This window comes from Toxotes jaculatrix, chromosome 8 (genome assembly GCF_017976425.1).
Source record: "Toxotes jaculatrix isolate fToxJac2 chromosome 8, fToxJac2.pri, whole genome shotgun sequence".
NCBI lineage: Eukaryota > Metazoa > Chordata > Actinopteri > Toxotidae > Toxotes > Toxotes jaculatrix.
In genome coordinates, this window is record NC_054401.1 from 14,566,676 (window position 1) to 14,583,155 (window position 16,480).

Sequence of the window (16,480 nt, forward strand, 5' to 3'; positions counted from 1 at the left end):
CAAACATACACTACGTTATTATTTTATATTATTTTTCAGGCAACATATACATTAATCATGTGATAATTGGACTTCAATGACTTTCATTATTCCCAAACAACAGTTCTGGTTGAATAGTCTAAACTTGGCAGAAAATATGTGTGAGGCCTTAAAGATAATACTCCCAAACACCCAAACAGTTGTTCAACTGCCAGCTGGATGTGGTTTTATACTTTCAAAACAGGAAATCCTACCAAAGGTGGACACCCCCGAGTTTGAATGCACCCAACTCACATCAAAGTAACATAGTGATCTGAGCGCCACATTCTTTTAGCAGTGTGAACGCTAATGTGTTCTGGGCCACACTGAAGGACCTACTCGACTGTGTGAGCAAGCGTGAGTGGGTAAGTGTGACAGGGAACGACAAATGCATTTTGTTAATCTGCCCAATATGAGTACTCAAACTTCATGGATTTGTGGATTGTACTAAATTGATTGAGTACTCCCTTAACATCAGGAGAAATCTTTCTTTTTTTTTTTTTAACTTTTTTTTTAACAAGTTTATAGAGGAGGTGCCTTTGTTAACTATGAAAAGTGAGCAACAGAGATGTATTCTGTTAAATCTTTTTTACATTTCTGGGAGTACATTTCAGTGGATCAAACTAGGATGTTTGTTTCATATATATTTTAGTTGTATGGAAAGATTTTACCTTGAGCTATATGATAGGTACTATAATTTTGTACTATTTAGTTTTAAAAAATTTTTTAAAATTAAATTTTAATTTTCCTTTTGCACTATGGTCCCCTTGCAGGATACATTTTCTGCAGTTCCAGGGCTTAGTATGTAAAGATGCCACGCAATTTTAAAGGATTGATGGGTTCCTGCATTATCATCCCTTGCAGTTTTGACTATTATCAGTGCCTCACAAACCAGATCATGTGGTTTGGTACCAGAAAGTGAGGTATGGATGTCCTTTGGTTTATGCAAGTAACATCACTGACATATGGAAAGGAAGACATGTGGTTTAATGATCAACCCAGTGAACTTTCTGACCACAGACAGAAGATTTACCCCTGGGTTGATTTAGAGAATGTCAGAGGAAGCACCTACCAATTCTTTGATACAGCTTATAAAAAGTTTATTGTTAAGTGGATGTATATTTATTCTCATCAATTATTCCCCACATTTTCTTGTCTAAAAACATTGCAGAGAATTATGATAGCTGAAGACATATGTGCCAGTGGAATACATTGTTTATTGCACTTGTCCCACTGAGCAACTCACTCTGAGGTTCAACATCCCAACACAAAGCACCTGCCTTACTCACAGCTTCACATCTGATAGCATATCCAGAACCACTGTGACGACCACCAAACTGTGAAGTGCTCCATCTGGCACCCTGGCAGTGTAAGTGCAAGCACCTCTAAAACCTTAAATGCAGAATGTATGTGATGGACTCTACAAAATATTTATTTCTTGCAGGACGTGCAAGCAAAGTAATCCGCACTGCTTCATGCACATGCCTTGAGCATAAACCAACTGTCATACAGTTGCCAGCCTCAACTGACTCTAGTAACAACGTAAATGCTCAGTGGAGGAAATGTCTCCACGCTCACATTCACCGCATCCGCCAACGACCATGGAAGATCTCTGATATGCTATGAAATATTCAGTGGCTTATTTCTTCTCACTCTTTACCAGTTGGGTAAAGAGTAAGAAGAAATAATCTTCTTTTAACAACAAAACCATATTAACCTTATAGCCTTTGTAACATTTATGTGCCAAAACTGTCTGGTATTACTAACAAACAGAGGTGTGGACTCGAGTCACATGACTTGGACTCGAGTCAGACTCGAGTCATGAATTTGATGACTTTAGACTCGACTTGACAAAATGTAAAGAGACTTGCAACTCGACTTGGACTTTAACATCAATGACTTGTGACTTCACTTGGACTTGAGCCTTTTGACTCGACAAGACTTGCTACTTTCCTCAAAAACCCAAAGATTAAAAAGGATGTTATTAAGGAACGCTCTGTATCTTTCTTTGTATGTGTGCGTCTGTGTATGTGCTGTCGGCACAACATCCAATCAAATTAGATCAACGTTGTTTTGATCCGACAGCATCCATCCAATCAAATTGCAGGACAACCAATGAAGACGGACTGTCAAACAGCGCGCTAGCTGGAAAAAATGATACCAAAGATAGTTTCGTTCGGGTATAAAAACTACGAGGTGGTCAATAAAAAACGAATTGCAGTATGCAAAACATGTGGCTCGAAGATTACAGATGGAGACGCAACAACTTCGAACTTCGTTCGACATCTGAAGTTGCACAAAGAAAGGTAAGTTCTGAATGAAAGCTTGCATTTATTGGCTAAGTAGCTAATTTTTCTTTGCTGTGTAGCTAAATCATTGCAAACACGGTAATTTGTTGCGTCTACTGCGAGTTCACTCCCTTATTCATACCTTTGTTAAGTATTTTTTTAACAGGGCTATGGTTGAGGTACATAACATTAGTCAAGGTATCACACAGTAGACGGCGGTTAGCAGCAACGCATATTTTAGCCACCTACAAAGAGGCAAACCTAATAAAATCAAGGTCACTTTAAATGTGCGCTATATTAAGAATATGTGTACCGTTTTAGCTTGCTGTCAGACGGATTTTTCCGACAGGAAAACAAAGTTATACTGCTCGTTGTTCTTACTCTCCAGCAGTCCATTGACGAAAAAACAAGTTAGCTTGCACACGTGAGTTGCTGGTCTACGTGCTGCAACGTAACACACTAAAATACAAAATATATTATCACACAATGTTAAGATTGATATTAATAATATGAGTAATTAAGAGTAGTTTCAATACAGTTCATGTGTGGCTATAAGGGATGTTCTGACATCTGTTTAATATGCTTTCCTCTTACATAATATATTATTGCTGTGTGGTTAAAAGGACTCGAAAGGACTTGCAACTCAAAGTGTAGGACTTTGGACTTGACTTGAGACTTGTCAATCTTGACTTTGGACTTGACTCGGGACTTGCCTGTCTTGACTTGGGACTTGACTCGGGACTTGAGGGCCAAGACTTGAGACTTACTTGGGACTTGCAAAACAATGACTTGGTCCCACCTCTGCTAACAAATAATGCAATATAACTGAGATGTAGTTTGACAAAATGTAATCTAAAATGTAATCTACCCATGATATTTTGCAGGCTTTGTCATTTCGGTTTTTTTCCCTCTCCCTCCACATCAGCTGACAACGTGTTGACAGTGATATGTTTACCTTTTGTTTCTGCTGGCCCCAAGTGGCCAAAATCAGTTATTGCAAATTTAAAGAAAAAAAAAAAAAGAATGGAAACTTTACTTCAGATGTTGACCAAACACAGTGTTAGTAGTGGGTTTAAGGGGATAACCAGCTTAGTTAGTTCTGTGAGGGAGAGGAATTACAGTTGTAAGATCAAGTCGCTGGAGATCTCATGCAACCAGGATAGATTTTACCCAAAAGTAAATATAATAACCCCATTACCTCCGTGGGTCATGTGTTTTATGATAAAACCACTCAACCTTTTATTTCTAGTAAGTATTTGGAAGAAAAACCCTGATAACCCCAGCATGGGAGAGCAGAGCACAATGTTCCACAGTGTGTGCCATACATGTTTCTCTAATTCCCTCATCCTGACCCAAAATGGTAAACCCGGAACCAACCTCCCCACAGACACTCTGGTATCTGTTGGGGCTTGGGAAAGGACAGTCGAGCTAACTTGGACTGTGCAAGAGGGGAATTAGAATTAAAATGCTCCAGTATCAGATTTGTGTGCCACTTGATCTGTTTCCTACAAGCACAAGAAAAATTGTCTGGAACTTTAAAGACACGCAGAGTTAATCACTGATCAAACTGATGCTGAGAAATACCTATAACACAGTGTCAAATCTAACCTTTATTGGCTGCCTGAGCGATGACAATAAATCTTTGACCTGCACTCTTGAGGTTTTGACTAGGGAGAGCTCAGACTCTGCAACCCTTCATGTAAAAAGAGAGCTCCTGCCTGACATGCTTGTTACTAACTTCTTAGTATGACATTTTAGGAAATATGCTCAAGAAGAATGACACTACACTTATATCTGTCTGTAAAAGCGGCAGGAACACAGTGCATGAGGAAAACTGCTCACTGGAGACTGATGACATCAAGCCTTTTGACAATGGACCTTTCCACGCAGAGAAAGGTAATGAGACATATAGACCGAGCAGCTGTGTATTTACTGTTGTGAATGGTCAGAACTAACTCTTTAGCTTGCTAAAATCTTCATCTGTTTGTTTTCTAATCTCCACTTTGTGTTTTATTTGCTCAGCTTCCCTGGAAAAACCAGTGATGACCCCAGGTCCTGCAGAAGTCAACACTGGTTGGACCATAAATGTCTCGTGCTCTGCGACGCACACGCGTCCCTCACATCCCCCAGCGTTCTCATGGAGTGTCCCTAACCTCACCTGTGAAATCAAGAACACCTGGACCACACAAGGCATCTGGCAGACAACCAGCCCACCCTGATCACTTCCATGGCTGTTATAATAAATTATAATATTGTTTTTCACATGCTTTTAGAAGTGAACGATGGGAGCCGCTTTGTTTTAGTTCTTCTTCTTCTTTTTTTTCTGTTCAAGCCACACGTGATTGGTCAACTACATGATGTGTGATGTATCCGCACTGAGTAGGAAGGGGAGGGGAGGGGGTTAGAGAGGCAGCACCATAGACTGCATAAGACAGCACGCACCACAGAGAGAGGGAGAGAAACCGGAGGGAAGGAGACGCAAGAGAAAGAGAGGGAGAGAGAGAGAGAGAGAGAGAGAGAGAGAGAGAGAGAGAGAGAGAGAGAGAGAGAGAGAGAGAGCAGCCCCTACAGAGACAACAGGCTGGAAAGGTGAGAAAATAAGTGACCGCAGGAAACGCCGTAAAATTTGGATGCATTTCAATTACATTGATAATACAAAGGCAGAGTGTGCAAGATTGTGCTAGGTTAAAATCTCATATCGAGCAGGCTCTACAAATAACCTGCACAGCATGTACAATAAGCCATATAAATAATAAATATTTGATATAATGTATGTTTTGTACATTAGTAATTCATTTTACACAATTTTACCTTATTTTGGTAACAAATTAATTTAAGCAACAAAAAAATCTCAGGAGCTGCTTGGGAGCCGAAAGAGCCGTCTCTTTTTAGTGAGCTGAGCCAGAAGAACCGGCTCGCTTAAAAGAGCTGGAATTCCCATCACTAGTGAGAACTGTTCTAAAAACTCTGTCCACTAGATGGAGGTACACTGTTTATAGTTGTTTCCCCACAAAATTTCACACTGCTCTCTTCACATTTCCTGCCCCATTATGCATGACTAACAAAGACAGTTGAACAGTTGAGGGAGATCGAGACTCTGGGAACAGACTTCAGCTGCTAATAACAATCAGTGAGGAGTTGTTGGCTTTAGAAAAAAAAAAAAACTATATTACAGCAAACATTCCCTAAGAGACCAAATCCCTGCACTAAGAACATATAGAAATACATCTCCTCTGAGTCATCCAGTTTTATATATCTTATAACTTTGATGTCAGTGTAATTTTTCCCCATACCACAAACAAACCCTAAACAAAACAAAAAATTGTCAGTGTTTGATTTTATCTGTTCAGTCTCAGTGTCTGTTGCGTTCACACTGGATGATATTTAGAGCCCATCATCACATCTTGTCCTTGTTTTTACAGATTAAAAAAAATGGGTAAATACAGGTTCCTAGGTTAAGATAAATAAATCATCTCGCTACCATTTCTGAAGGCTAAATATCAAAACAGGGAATAAACATTAAACCAAATGACTAGTGGCATTTAGTTGGTATCACAGCGTTTACTTGTGTAGTTCTGGCCCCTTGTGCATGCATAGTTTAAAAGTGATTATTGGCTCAGTAACTCAACGGTCACTTAATTTCTGATTTCTGAGTTTGGTAAAAAGGTGTGTTTAGGCTTACATAGTATTCCAAACATACCTCAATATGAGTCTTGCTGTTGAGTCCAAGCACCTTTGCAGAACAATAACTCAAGTGAGTTCAGTGTCACCTCGTCTTGTACGTCTCTAGCCGCCACGTGCACCTCAAAACCCCTGGAGGGCAGCTGTAGGTTGCAAGCTTGCAAGCAGGAATACACTTGCAAGGTAACAAGATAGAAGCTCAAGTTTCTTTTGTTTTTTTTTCAGAAAATAGTGAAGGATTCATGTTTTCATGCTGCTTGTGATGTGGTGGTTTATGTAAACTGCCATTTGTGGCCAACTAGTTTATGGCAGAATCACACTTTTTGGTGGCCCTCTCAGTATTTATTATATTGATATGTGTTGGGACCCTGATCTGAAGTGCTTACACATAAAAAAAAAACTGTAACACTCCTCAGGGATGCCTTGAGCCTTAAATGAGTCTGGAATCAGCAAATACAGACTGTAGGCCTGAATCAGACCCGTACCTCTGTGGCCACGGTGTAGTGATGAAGCAACATGTCATATTGTTTCATCATAGTTCATCAAATGAGAATTTATGCTAATAGAATTTTGGGGGCAGGAGTTTACCTATCATCAATCTTATGAATCTTACTTACTGGGAACTGCATGTACCAGTTTTATATCTGATCTCTTAGTGATGATATGACACAAATGTCAAAGGTAAATTTGCATTTTAAACTTTGAAATGAGACGGAGAAAACAAACACTCTTCCAACACACAGCAAAAATGTGTTTATTCAGATTTTTTATTAATAGCGTAAAATGTTTTATATATGTCTAATTAAAATTGGTTGACATAGCTTTCAGGCTAAGAATAACAGTCGGAATAATAACTCATAGTCATTACTTTATCAAATGAAAGGATAAGCAAAGGGGGTGTGAACGCAATGAAGCTAAGATGCAAAGATGAGAAGAAAAACTGAGAAGTGATACTGTTGTATTCATCAGTTAAAAGAACATGACCAAAGAGATCAGCGGTGCCACCAGGAGCAGAAGGCCAGCAGTTGTGCTGCTGGCGCTGTTGCAGTAGTTGCCCTGACAGCAGTTAATTTCTGCTCCAATGGATCCAAGGGAGGGTACCTGTGCAATTTGGTCCTTTGAGCACACCTGCTTGGAAGCACAGCCCTTCATGGTCGTCTTTTGACCTTCTACAGTCACTGAGAGAATGAAAATAGTGTTAGTGTGTGAGCTTCAAGTCATACAGCTACTAGAATTATTTTAAAAAATCCTGTGAGCAGAGCACATATGTTAGACAGAGTTAGATCCTGTGGGTCTCTTACCTGTTGTTGAGATGCAGTGGTCCTCATTTCCCTCACAGTTCAGAGTAGTAGTGCACTTTTGTCCATCACAGCGGAAACACTTTCTACCATTGGGAATGGATTTGCTGGGGCCTGTAGCATATAATGCACATTGGTCTTGCTTTGTTTTACAGTATTTGGAAATGAAAAGTCGAGACAAATTGCTATGTGCAGCTCCACTGTGCAGCTGGGGTTATTGTGCCCTTGGGCTCCTCTACGGCAGATGTTGACAGAGAAGTAATTTTCCTCATACTGGCTTGTCTTGGAGTTTGAGACTAACATATAATCTCTAATCTAATTATAATATCTATTCATCTAATCTCATACATAACGTCTGATACTGATTTCAAAAATATTGTGTAAGTCTAATACTTGTACTGGCGTCATCAATCTGAAACACCTGCATTCACAGAACTTAATGATATACACAGTATGTTAAAAAATATCTTGAACAGCTTGGTGTTTTGTTTGTTTTTGTTTTTTTACTGTGAGAAGTTGTCGGAGGAAAGTAGTTTTTACATTTTTTCACAGTTCTTACATCTGCAACAAAATGCCAACAAAAGCAGCTCTTAGTCCAACAAAGCATCTAAACACCAGTAGATCATAAAAGAAAGTTACCAGGGGCTGGTTGATTGTTGCAGAGCTCGGAGGTGCAGCACTTGCTGGTAATCACCGTTCTGGCGACTCCAAAGTTGACTGAACCCTCAACACAGTATTCAGGCAAAATACAAGATTTCACGTTGCTGTGGGTGATTTCTGAGCCCCCTGCAACAACACAGCAACCTTCATGAAGTGGGCAAGTGCAAAGCAGTTTTACAAAAAGAACAATTCACCACAAAATGCCACACCTGCATATGCAGTGACTCTTAGGGCACCACAGTGATAACCCTGTGATGGGCACTCCTTTGGCGTGTCTGTGCACTGTCCGGAGATTCCCGGTACACACTCATAACATCTCAGAGTGTATACTGAAACACAAAATTCAGATCAGTTTAAAATTCAGTTTCAAGTTTAGAGTCAAAATTATAAGCACTTCTACTGAAAGCAAGTGTCAGAAGGAATTATGGCATTTTTTTTAAGGATAGAGAACAGAATAGAAAAGAAGCTTGTTGAATTTGCATGTAACCTTTAATGACCAAAGTCTTTAGCAGCATTTGTCCAGGCAAATTTGTTAACTAAAAGTAACAGATAACAGAACAAAAACTTGCCTTTAGGGAGAAGCACAATCCCAAAGATCAGGAGGAGATGCATTTTGTGATGCTTGGATATGACTGACTACTATTTTGATCAGTTATGATTACAAGTTGCCCTCCTGAGGAGGAGTGGTCTTCACCGTCAAACCACTCCTTAAAAAAACTGTTCTAAATTCCAGCTTTGGCTGGTGTTGAGAAACTGCATTGGCTCTTGAACTGCCACAGTATAACTATGAAGGTGTTTTTTTGAAAACAAAACCTGTCTAACTACTCTACTTACACTAAAAGTAGAGGTTTTTTTTTTTTTAAACAAAGCATTTTCCTGTTAGTGTGATCAGTTTTTAAATCGATGCCTTGTCCAATCCCCAAGTAATTTAAATACAACTTCTGTACAACAAAGCTCCAACTAACACTTGTCAAGCTCGGTCACCAGATTCAAAACCAACATAAAGTTAGTTAGTACTCTGCACTCAGTGTAGCTCACCATCTGTTTTTCCACTGCCATCATCTAACATCATCAACATCAACATCATCTGTTCTGTCAGAGCTGTAGTTTTAAATCGGTCTTAACGCTGCGTTTGTGTCATGCATCCATGGGTGGACACACAAGCACATGAATAAGGAAGCAATGCCATACACACACCAGCTGCTGGTTTCACACAAATCTGCTGATCTACAGATGACAGTAACCTGCATAGACGTGTAGCAATGTGCCAGCAGGCAAAACGGTGAGCTAGTAAACATGGATGTCAAAAAAAAAATCCTAACCCTTTGCTTTACCAAAATACAAAAACAATTTTAAAAAAATCAATCAGACAGCTAATTCAGAGCACTGTTGTTCGAGTCTTTTACACTGGCTGCTGTTGGTTAATAACTGATTAATAATGCACTGAATGGTTTAAGGCCAAAACACATTTCTGATCTGCTGCTACGTTAAATGTCATCTGAGACAAGTTTCTGTCACCAGAGTCAAAACTAACATAAAGTTAGTTAGTACTCTGCGCTCAGTGTAGCTCTCCATCTATTAGCTGTTGTGGTTTGCTCAAGTGTTTTTCCACTGCCAACATCTAACTTTCATTTCTGAGTCTGTGCTGTCATGAAATCGAAACTCAGGCCAAGCATGTTTAAACACAGAGTGAGAGTACTTGCCAGAAAAATGTGGCTGATGTATAATGCTCAATAATTGCTTAAATATTAAAATGTTGATATATCATAATGTAATGCTACACCCTGTGTTGTAAAAGGGTTTAACGGCAACAAAAACTGAAACCTCCCTTGTCCGGTAAGAGAAGACTGCAACAAATGTGTGCAATGAAAAGCAATCTTTTCACTGGAGTCTCCTTTTTATTTATGAGTAATTTGACAATTACTCCTTTCAATGATGTTATAAAGAAAATACAAAATAACTTACAGAAGGCTAAGTCTTCATCTCAAAGAGCGTGCGCACCAAACATTGGTACACCATCAGTACACTGAAACTGCAGTTGTTGTCTGCACATGATTTGTGCAGACAAACCCCTTTTCATTGTTCATCACCACTGCTGAACAGAGTGCAGCTGTGTCTCTTGAACATTTTCCGAGGGCAGGGAAAGGCAACTTTCTAACTTTCTCTTCATGAAGAGTTAGCAGGTTTTGTTTCTCTCCAAAGTCTACAGACGTTGGTGTCATCCAGTGTTATCTCCGACTCTTCAACACTGACCGAGCTTCCAGTCTCACTTGTCCTTCCTGTAGGGTGTGAATAACGGTCTCCACTGTCAGGGCCATAATTCTCTTTATGTGACCTGATAACTGGACATTAGAGGTTGGACAGCTGTTGTATGCAACTGCAGTTCAACCAAGCTCTTAGCAGAGCAGACGGCTGTATTCTGACAGGGCTGAGGACTTTTTCACCCCATCCCAGATACGAGCGGCATAGTGAAACCTGCAAAAGCAGAACAAACTTTGTTGGATTTTTGAACACCTGCAGAGGAAGCGGGTTTATTTTTCTGGGTCTGAATAGTGTCTGCAAGTTTTCTTTTCATTATAAAAAAAATAGCAAACTACCACCGAAACCAAATAAATACATTCTAATTACATGTAGCCACTGAGGTGAAAACCACAATAAAAAAATTAAGTCTGCAAAGCACACGCTGTGGGTCAGATCTTCCCTCCACTGAAATATGGGGGCTGCGCAACAAGTGAACAATACTTAAAGAGGTTTTAGTGAGAAAATCCACTTGAAACTATTTGTGAGGGGTATAGAAAAAGTATTTTGAAATGTTTTGGGTGATGTGTCCCTCCACCCCCAGAGGAAATGATGCCTATGCTGTTACAACATTTTGCTGTTCTTTAAAGTGCTATGCTATCGATTAGTGGCACCTGAATGAAGTTAATATCACAAATGGAAAGTGTGCAAAGTAGAACGTGATGTTTACCAGTTCTTCTCAGTGAGGATAGTGTGCGACAGCTGACAGCGGGGCATGGTCAGTATTTGGCTGCGAAGTTTCGAAACCATGGTGGAGAAGGAAGGGTGTCCTCTGTACCCCGGGAGCAGGGAGAAGAGCGGGTATGTTCCCGACCCTAAACATGGTACCGTGATTAATTCACACCTGACACAACATACAGGAGGATAACAGAGTTTTGCCTTACGTGAAGATAAATTCTCTGTCACCTGCTTTGGTCAGACTATCCTCCCCATCATTCTCCTGCACAGGAAGCAGGAACATGTTGACTTCAGGTGACAGATAGTCCTGTCCCAGGCCAGGGAAGATATTGCAGTCTAGCATGGACAATGTACCTAAAACAAACCACATATTATGCAATGAGTGCAGGTGTGGCATGTTTATTGAAGCAATTTGGCAAAGTATTGGAAAATGAATATATCAAAGTGAGGAGATTATTCTTATAGTTTTGCACCTTTGTATTTGAGATGAGAGTGGGCCATTAATTTGTCCACCACCATGTGCATGTTCTTCAGATTCCTTGGGCAGAAATCATCCTGTCTGGCCTTATTCTGGAGGAACACTGGGTGAAATGTGAAGAGAGACTTTCATGTTAATGTCATTAAATCTAGTTGGTGTGTGAGATTGTGTTTGTGTTTCCTCATGACAAAGTCACCTATATGAGGATAGTACTCTGCTCCATCATCACCGCCTGAAGAGCCAGCGCTGTCATGGCTTGCAGAGGGGGTGGAAGGTTTCAGCATCTCGGCAGTCTGAAGAAACCTATCCACAAAGAAGACATTTAACTTCCTGTGTGGTGCAAGCACATGAAAAGCAGAAGCAATAGCTGCAAGGCCTGTGTAACTGCTCCTGTTACATTACTCCAACATAAAATTTCTGCGGTATGCATTTAATTCAAAGACCAACACAGCGCCCTGTTGGATAAAGCCATGTTGCAGCAAAGGTTGAACCAAGATCAAGTTTTTTGTTGGACAACCCTGAGTTATTTTGTCCAAACCCTGAGTATTGATACATCCACTGTGTCAATGGACTGGCTCAAAACAAATAGATGACAGAGCTGTATTTTTAAATCGGTCTTAACGCTGCCTTTGTGTCGTGCATCCATGGGTGGACACACAAGCACATGAAGAAGGAAGCAATGCCATACACGCACGGTGAGCTAGTAAACATGGATGTCAAAAAATGCAGTATTCACAAAAATCAGCTTTGGAAATGTTTATGATAATGATTAAGGACATGCATCCAACCCTTAAGTATACACACAATTTATTTTCCTGTGTTTACTGAACATTTTTTTGCTTTACCAAAAAAAAAAAAACTTTTTTTGGGAGATGAAAATATGTATGTTTTATGGAGGGATAGGAAGTGAAACTGGGGCTATGGCAAAAAGAGAAAGCCCACACTAGAAAGAGTGTGTGTAAAACATACGAGAGAATGCAGCTTGGTTTACTGTATTGATTGTAATACACACTACATCAGACTCTTCATGTGAGTTTCTTGAAAAGATATTGGGGTATAAACCAGAAGAGTGAGTGTCAGCACACAGGCAGTCATTTTCAACAGGTTTGGGTATTGTCTGCTTTTGTTGTTTACAAGACCAACTGAAAGAGTAACATTGCTGAGCTCATGAAAAAGCAGAAAACAAATATCCTCTCAAGATACAATATGAAATACTCGACATTCCTGAGGGAAGAGGGGACAGGTAAGTTACTGTCGGAGCCTTTCTGAGAGCTACCCTCTCCATCTATACTGTGAAGGGCGGTAGTGAGCTTTACAAAGATGCACGAAAGTTCTTACCTGTAGAGATTCAAATCAGTGAACCAGTCTTGAACCACAATGATTGCATGGCACACAGTAAACAGGAAGGCTGCAATCTGAAGAGACTGTGGACAGATTACAGAGAGAGTACTAATGTGGTTACATGTCACTGTGTGTGCACACGGAAGTACAACTGTCATTAGGCAGTGAATTATAGGACTGAGCACATAACGGTCCTTAGATATTATGCATCAGAGCTCATATATACAACTAGAGTTTTCACACACTGCCCTCTGCAGGCCAGCCACTGACCTGCATCTCAACATATGTGTGAGGAAGGTTGTACTCCGGAGGTAACTTGCGGTCATTGTTGATGAGGTGGTCCAGAATAGATGGACTGAGCATCGGCTGAAGAAACAAACAAGGCATTTACACACAACTTGTAACTTCAGTGCTTATCAGTCCCCAACCAAATGATTTTTACAGCCTAACCGTGACTTCTTTCTATTCCAAGGTAACATTTGATGGTACACAGTTCATCACTTTCTGACAGCAAATTGAAGATATGACAGAAAAACAGAGTGAAACCGACTTGGAATCCACAACATTTCATTCTTACCTGGGTATCCAAGAAGATGACTCTCTCCTGTGTGATGAAGAAATCAATCCCTGTGGTCTGGTTTCCTCCTCGTTCCTTGATTTCTTGAGTCTGGGCTCTGAACACATAACCCCTGTACAAACATATACGTATGCTTATTCCAAACAAAGGACATAGCATGTCCTCCATCACTAATTTGTCTGTCTCTCACTGAGAGCGCAGGTCGCAGAACCTAAAATATGGGAATATGAATGTTTCACAACAAAGGTCACATTGATTAATTGGTGTATATGTGGTGTCACACAAACTGAGTTGGGTTTAAATGTTTAGCTGAAACACACCACAAGACTATACATAAGCAGCTGGGTTTACTATATTGCCCCTGTGTGTTCAGAGAGAGTACTGCCACTTTCTATGTAGACATATAAAATAAACTGAATGGAAGATAACACATAAATAGTCATTTAAAGATTTGTGTTATCTGTTGTTGTTATTTTCATTTTGAACAGGTGAGCTCCTCCTATTACAACTGAGAATTACGAAAACAAGAACAGAAACTGGGACTGACAGTTCACTCTTAACATATCTTAAGCAGACATTTGCATTAAACCCTGCAAATATATTTCTTTCTATAATAACCTATAATAACAGGTGAGGTGTTGGGTGCTATGTAGCACTGACAAAAATGCAATATAATTAGATTCATCTGTTATTCTGCTTTTTAGAGGACTATTCTAGTCCTGATCAAGGCATTTAACTACTTGAGATTAGATTTATTTTTTTTTCTACTGATGTTATCACTAACATAATGATGTTTTAATGTTGGTCAGATCAGCACTGTAAGTCTGACAGTAACTTAAACTGGCAAATTTCTACAAGACTTAAATTTCAGTCCTTCTGTGTTTAGTCTTAACTAACCTCTTCACATACTAAATTGGCACCAGGAACACATTATTTTATTCCTTCATATTCCCTTTACATAGTTGAGGTCATCTGCTGTCATTATGGAAAAGCCTCATCCTCATTGGTGTCTTTTAACTGGGGACATCATCTTTTAGCCACTATCCTGTTTTCCACTGTTTTCCTCTGAACAGTATTTTTTTCTTGAAACTCTTTTAACAAGTAGAAAATTACATTTTCTTATCACTTTATTATCTATTGAAATCTATACATCATTCACACATAACTGAGCAAGTTACAAGCTTGAGCTTATTGCTCATGTTTCAAGTAAACTTACCTTTGATCTTCCTCAGGGGTGTTGGCAGATAACAGTGACATGATCGTAGATTTCCCAGATCCCTGAAGGCCAATGACTCCCACTACCAACATGTCTGTCTGGTCCCTGAGATACTGCAAAGCATCACAACAAAAAGCAGCTTACTTTGAGGAAAAACAGTTCAGTATATAGAAAACATTATTCAGTTATTTAATACAGTGGCTCCACAATCAACTCACCTCCATGGCACTGTCACACCAGTTCATCTGATCATCCACAAGCTTGATGCTGTGCTTCATCTTCTCTGGAGGGAGGAGTTTGGACTGGCCAACCATGGCTGGAAGTCATATGAAAAAATACATAATTTATTTTTCTTTTCACTTCACACGTAATTTGGACTTAATGTGTGCATCCAAGAAGAGTGTTCGTAAACATCATAGTAACATTTGTCATTTACACTGCAATTTAAAGATTTCTTTTTTGAAATCCACAATAACTCACGGTCCACAGCGCTGCTTGATGAAGAAGCACCCATTCCTCGGTTCTGGATCTGGTATACAGGCTGGGTAGGTCGCTGCCCTTCCCTCTCTATCTTAGAGGGCCCGGGGCCGGAGGGCTGAGCTGCCGCCTCTGGAGGGGTCCCCGGCTTCCCTCCATCATCCCTGGCTTTCATTAGCATGATGGGCTTCTCCAGGACCGGAGCTCCACTGACAGGTGCATTCTGTGATGATTTGGCCTTGAAAAAGATCCATTTAATAGCACAAGTCAATAGATGACATGAGCAGAAGGAGAAGAGTTTAACAGAAATAAACCATATGTTCTGTAATGGCCACTTGTCAACTGTATGGTATTTTGTTATGGCATTGGGAATGTAGCCCTAAATTCTTTAATTAATTGTGCAAACGTAGAAGTATCTTATATCGCCTTGGATATAAGCGTCTAAAAGCACTACCTAAACAAATCTACAAATCTAAATGTCCAAATGTCAAGCTATACGTTACTGTCTGTGTCCAAAGAAGAAGAAGAGAGAGGGAGAATTACAAACAGAGTTTATATTACGACTCAAGCCAACGTACCCTTTCTCCAGGGGGTTTTGCAAGAATGATGGGGGTCTTCTGAATGAGTGGGCCTGGTGGATCTTCGCTCCCATCCTGAACAGACACATGAATGCAAGTCACCATTCAGTTACACCAGCAGTCAAAACAACCCAGACTTCAGTGGTGTGAGCCTGTGTTTGTATTACCCTTCGTTCTCTCGGTTGGTATTCCCGATCCCGACTGGGACCGGACAGGTTTTGCCCCGGAGGTCCGGCATCTCTGTCACCCCGGCGTCGCCTCCTCCTACGTCCCTGCCCGTACAACCCGGGCTGACTGTGGCCGGACTCTGACATGTCGTTATACGCCTGGTGCAGTCGCTAGCAAGAGCACTGATGAGCTAGCAAACGATGCCACCCTAGTTCAAACAGAAGCTAGCGAAAGGGAATTTTACATTCAGTGAAGTATCCCCAAAACGAGAAATCTGCTCTCAGCTAACAGTCGTGTGGCCGTTACTCTCCTCTATGTTAAACGATTTTTAGTGGCGACATCGTTATAGTTCAACCCCAAACACTTCTCTATGGACAGAAACAACGTTAGCTAAAGATTTCCGCTAGTGCGCTTGTTTCGGAACTCGACCTTAACCGTCACTGTAAGACGTTGGAGCGGTTCTCAAATATCAACGCGCTGGAAGAAACCTCACCCGCCTGAAATTCAGGTTGTTAAGAATCAAACGCACCCCGTTCGACTAGTAGATGAAGTCGTGACAAAACAACGTACTCTGTGGATAGTTCCGACACTCCTGGGACCAATTTACACTGTTTATTTTATTGTATGAAGAAATATAGGAAAATGTATAACAGGCTGTTCTTCTTCTTAAAGGCGGTATACGCGTTGTTTAACGTTGTTTGACGTGAATAATCCTGGTTCCCTT

The 16,480-nt window shown here is 40.3% G+C and overlaps 2 protein-coding genes and 1 long non-coding RNA gene across 5 annotated transcripts; 1 reads left to right on the plus strand and 2 right to left on the minus strand.

Moving 5' to 3' along the window:
• Window positions 1-286: 286 nt before the first annotated feature.
• On the plus strand, window positions 287-5,043 carry LOC121185619. 2 transcript variants are annotated; one of them, XR_005894377.1, is made up of 4 exons: window positions 287-383; window positions 1,190-1,387; window positions 4,114-4,202; window positions 4,329-5,043. It is a non-coding gene; the product is annotated as an uncharacterized LOC121185619 (long non-coding RNA). The 2 variants fall into 2 exon arrangements; XR_005894378.1 differs by lacking the exon at window positions 287-383 and adding an exon at window positions 800-941.
• Window positions 5,044-6,724: 1,681 nt separating this feature from the next.
• On the minus strand, window positions 6,725-8,700 carry LOC121185615 (urokinase plasminogen activator surface receptor-like). 2 transcript variants are annotated; one of them, XM_041043877.1, is made up of 5 exons: window positions 8,515-8,700; window positions 8,155-8,274; window positions 7,925-8,071; window positions 7,295-7,399; window positions 6,725-7,168 (listed from the first exon to the last, which is right to left on the minus strand). In XM_041043877.1, the coding sequence occupies exons 1-5, from the start codon at window positions 8,555-8,557 to the stop codon at window positions 6,957-6,959; spliced, it is 627 nt and encodes a 208-aa protein (XP_040899811.1). In that variant the 5' UTR covers window positions 8,558-8,700; the 3' UTR covers window positions 6,725-6,956. The 2 variants fall into 2 exon arrangements, with proteins under 2 accessions (XP_040899811.1, XP_040899810.1); XM_041043876.1 differs by having other exon boundaries at window positions 6,725-7,165; window positions 7,289-7,399.
• A 1,092-nt stretch (window positions 8,701-9,792) lies between these two features.
• On the minus strand, window positions 9,793-16,474 carry smg9 (SMG9 nonsense mediated mRNA decay factor). The gene is made up of 13 exons (XM_041043832.1): window positions 15,756-16,474; window positions 15,589-15,663; window positions 15,014-15,248; window positions 14,752-14,849; window positions 14,534-14,646; window positions 13,318-13,429; window positions 13,011-13,106; window positions 12,738-12,823; window positions 11,596-11,702; window positions 11,395-11,502; window positions 11,150-11,275; window positions 10,914-11,058; window positions 9,793-10,420 (listed from the first exon to the last, which is right to left on the minus strand). Exons 1-13 carry the CDS (start codon window positions 15,900-15,902, stop codon window positions 10,342-10,344), a joined length of 1,527 nt encoding a protein of 508 aa, XP_040899766.1. The 5' UTR covers window positions 15,903-16,474; the 3' UTR covers window positions 9,793-10,341.
• Window positions 16,475-16,480: the final 6 nt, after the last annotated feature.

Coding starts and splice junctions, on each gene's coding strand:
- LOC121185615 (XM_041043876.1), bottom strand. CDS start 8,557: ATGCATCTCCTCCTGATCTTTGGGATTGTGCTTCTCCCTAAAG. Junction 7,400..7,924: donor CAACAATCAACCAGCCCCTG/GTAACTTTCTTT, acceptor TATATGCTACAG/GCCCCAGCAAATCCATTCCC. Junction 7,166..7,288: donor CCACTGCATCTCAACAACAG/GTAAGAGACCCA, acceptor TCATTCTCTCAG/TGACTGTAGAAGGTCAAAAG.
- smg9 (XM_041043832.1), bottom strand. CDS start 15,902: ATGTCAGAGTCCGGCCACAGTCAGCCCGGGTTGTACGGGCAGGGACGT. Junction 15,664..15,755: donor ACCAACCGAGAGAACGAAGG/GTAATACAAACA, acceptor GTGTCTGTTCAG/GATGGGAGCGAAGATCCACC. Junction 13,430..14,533: donor ACCCCTGAGGAAGATCAAAG/GTAAGTTTACTT, acceptor ATGTTTGTACAG/GGGTTATGTGTTCAGAGCCC.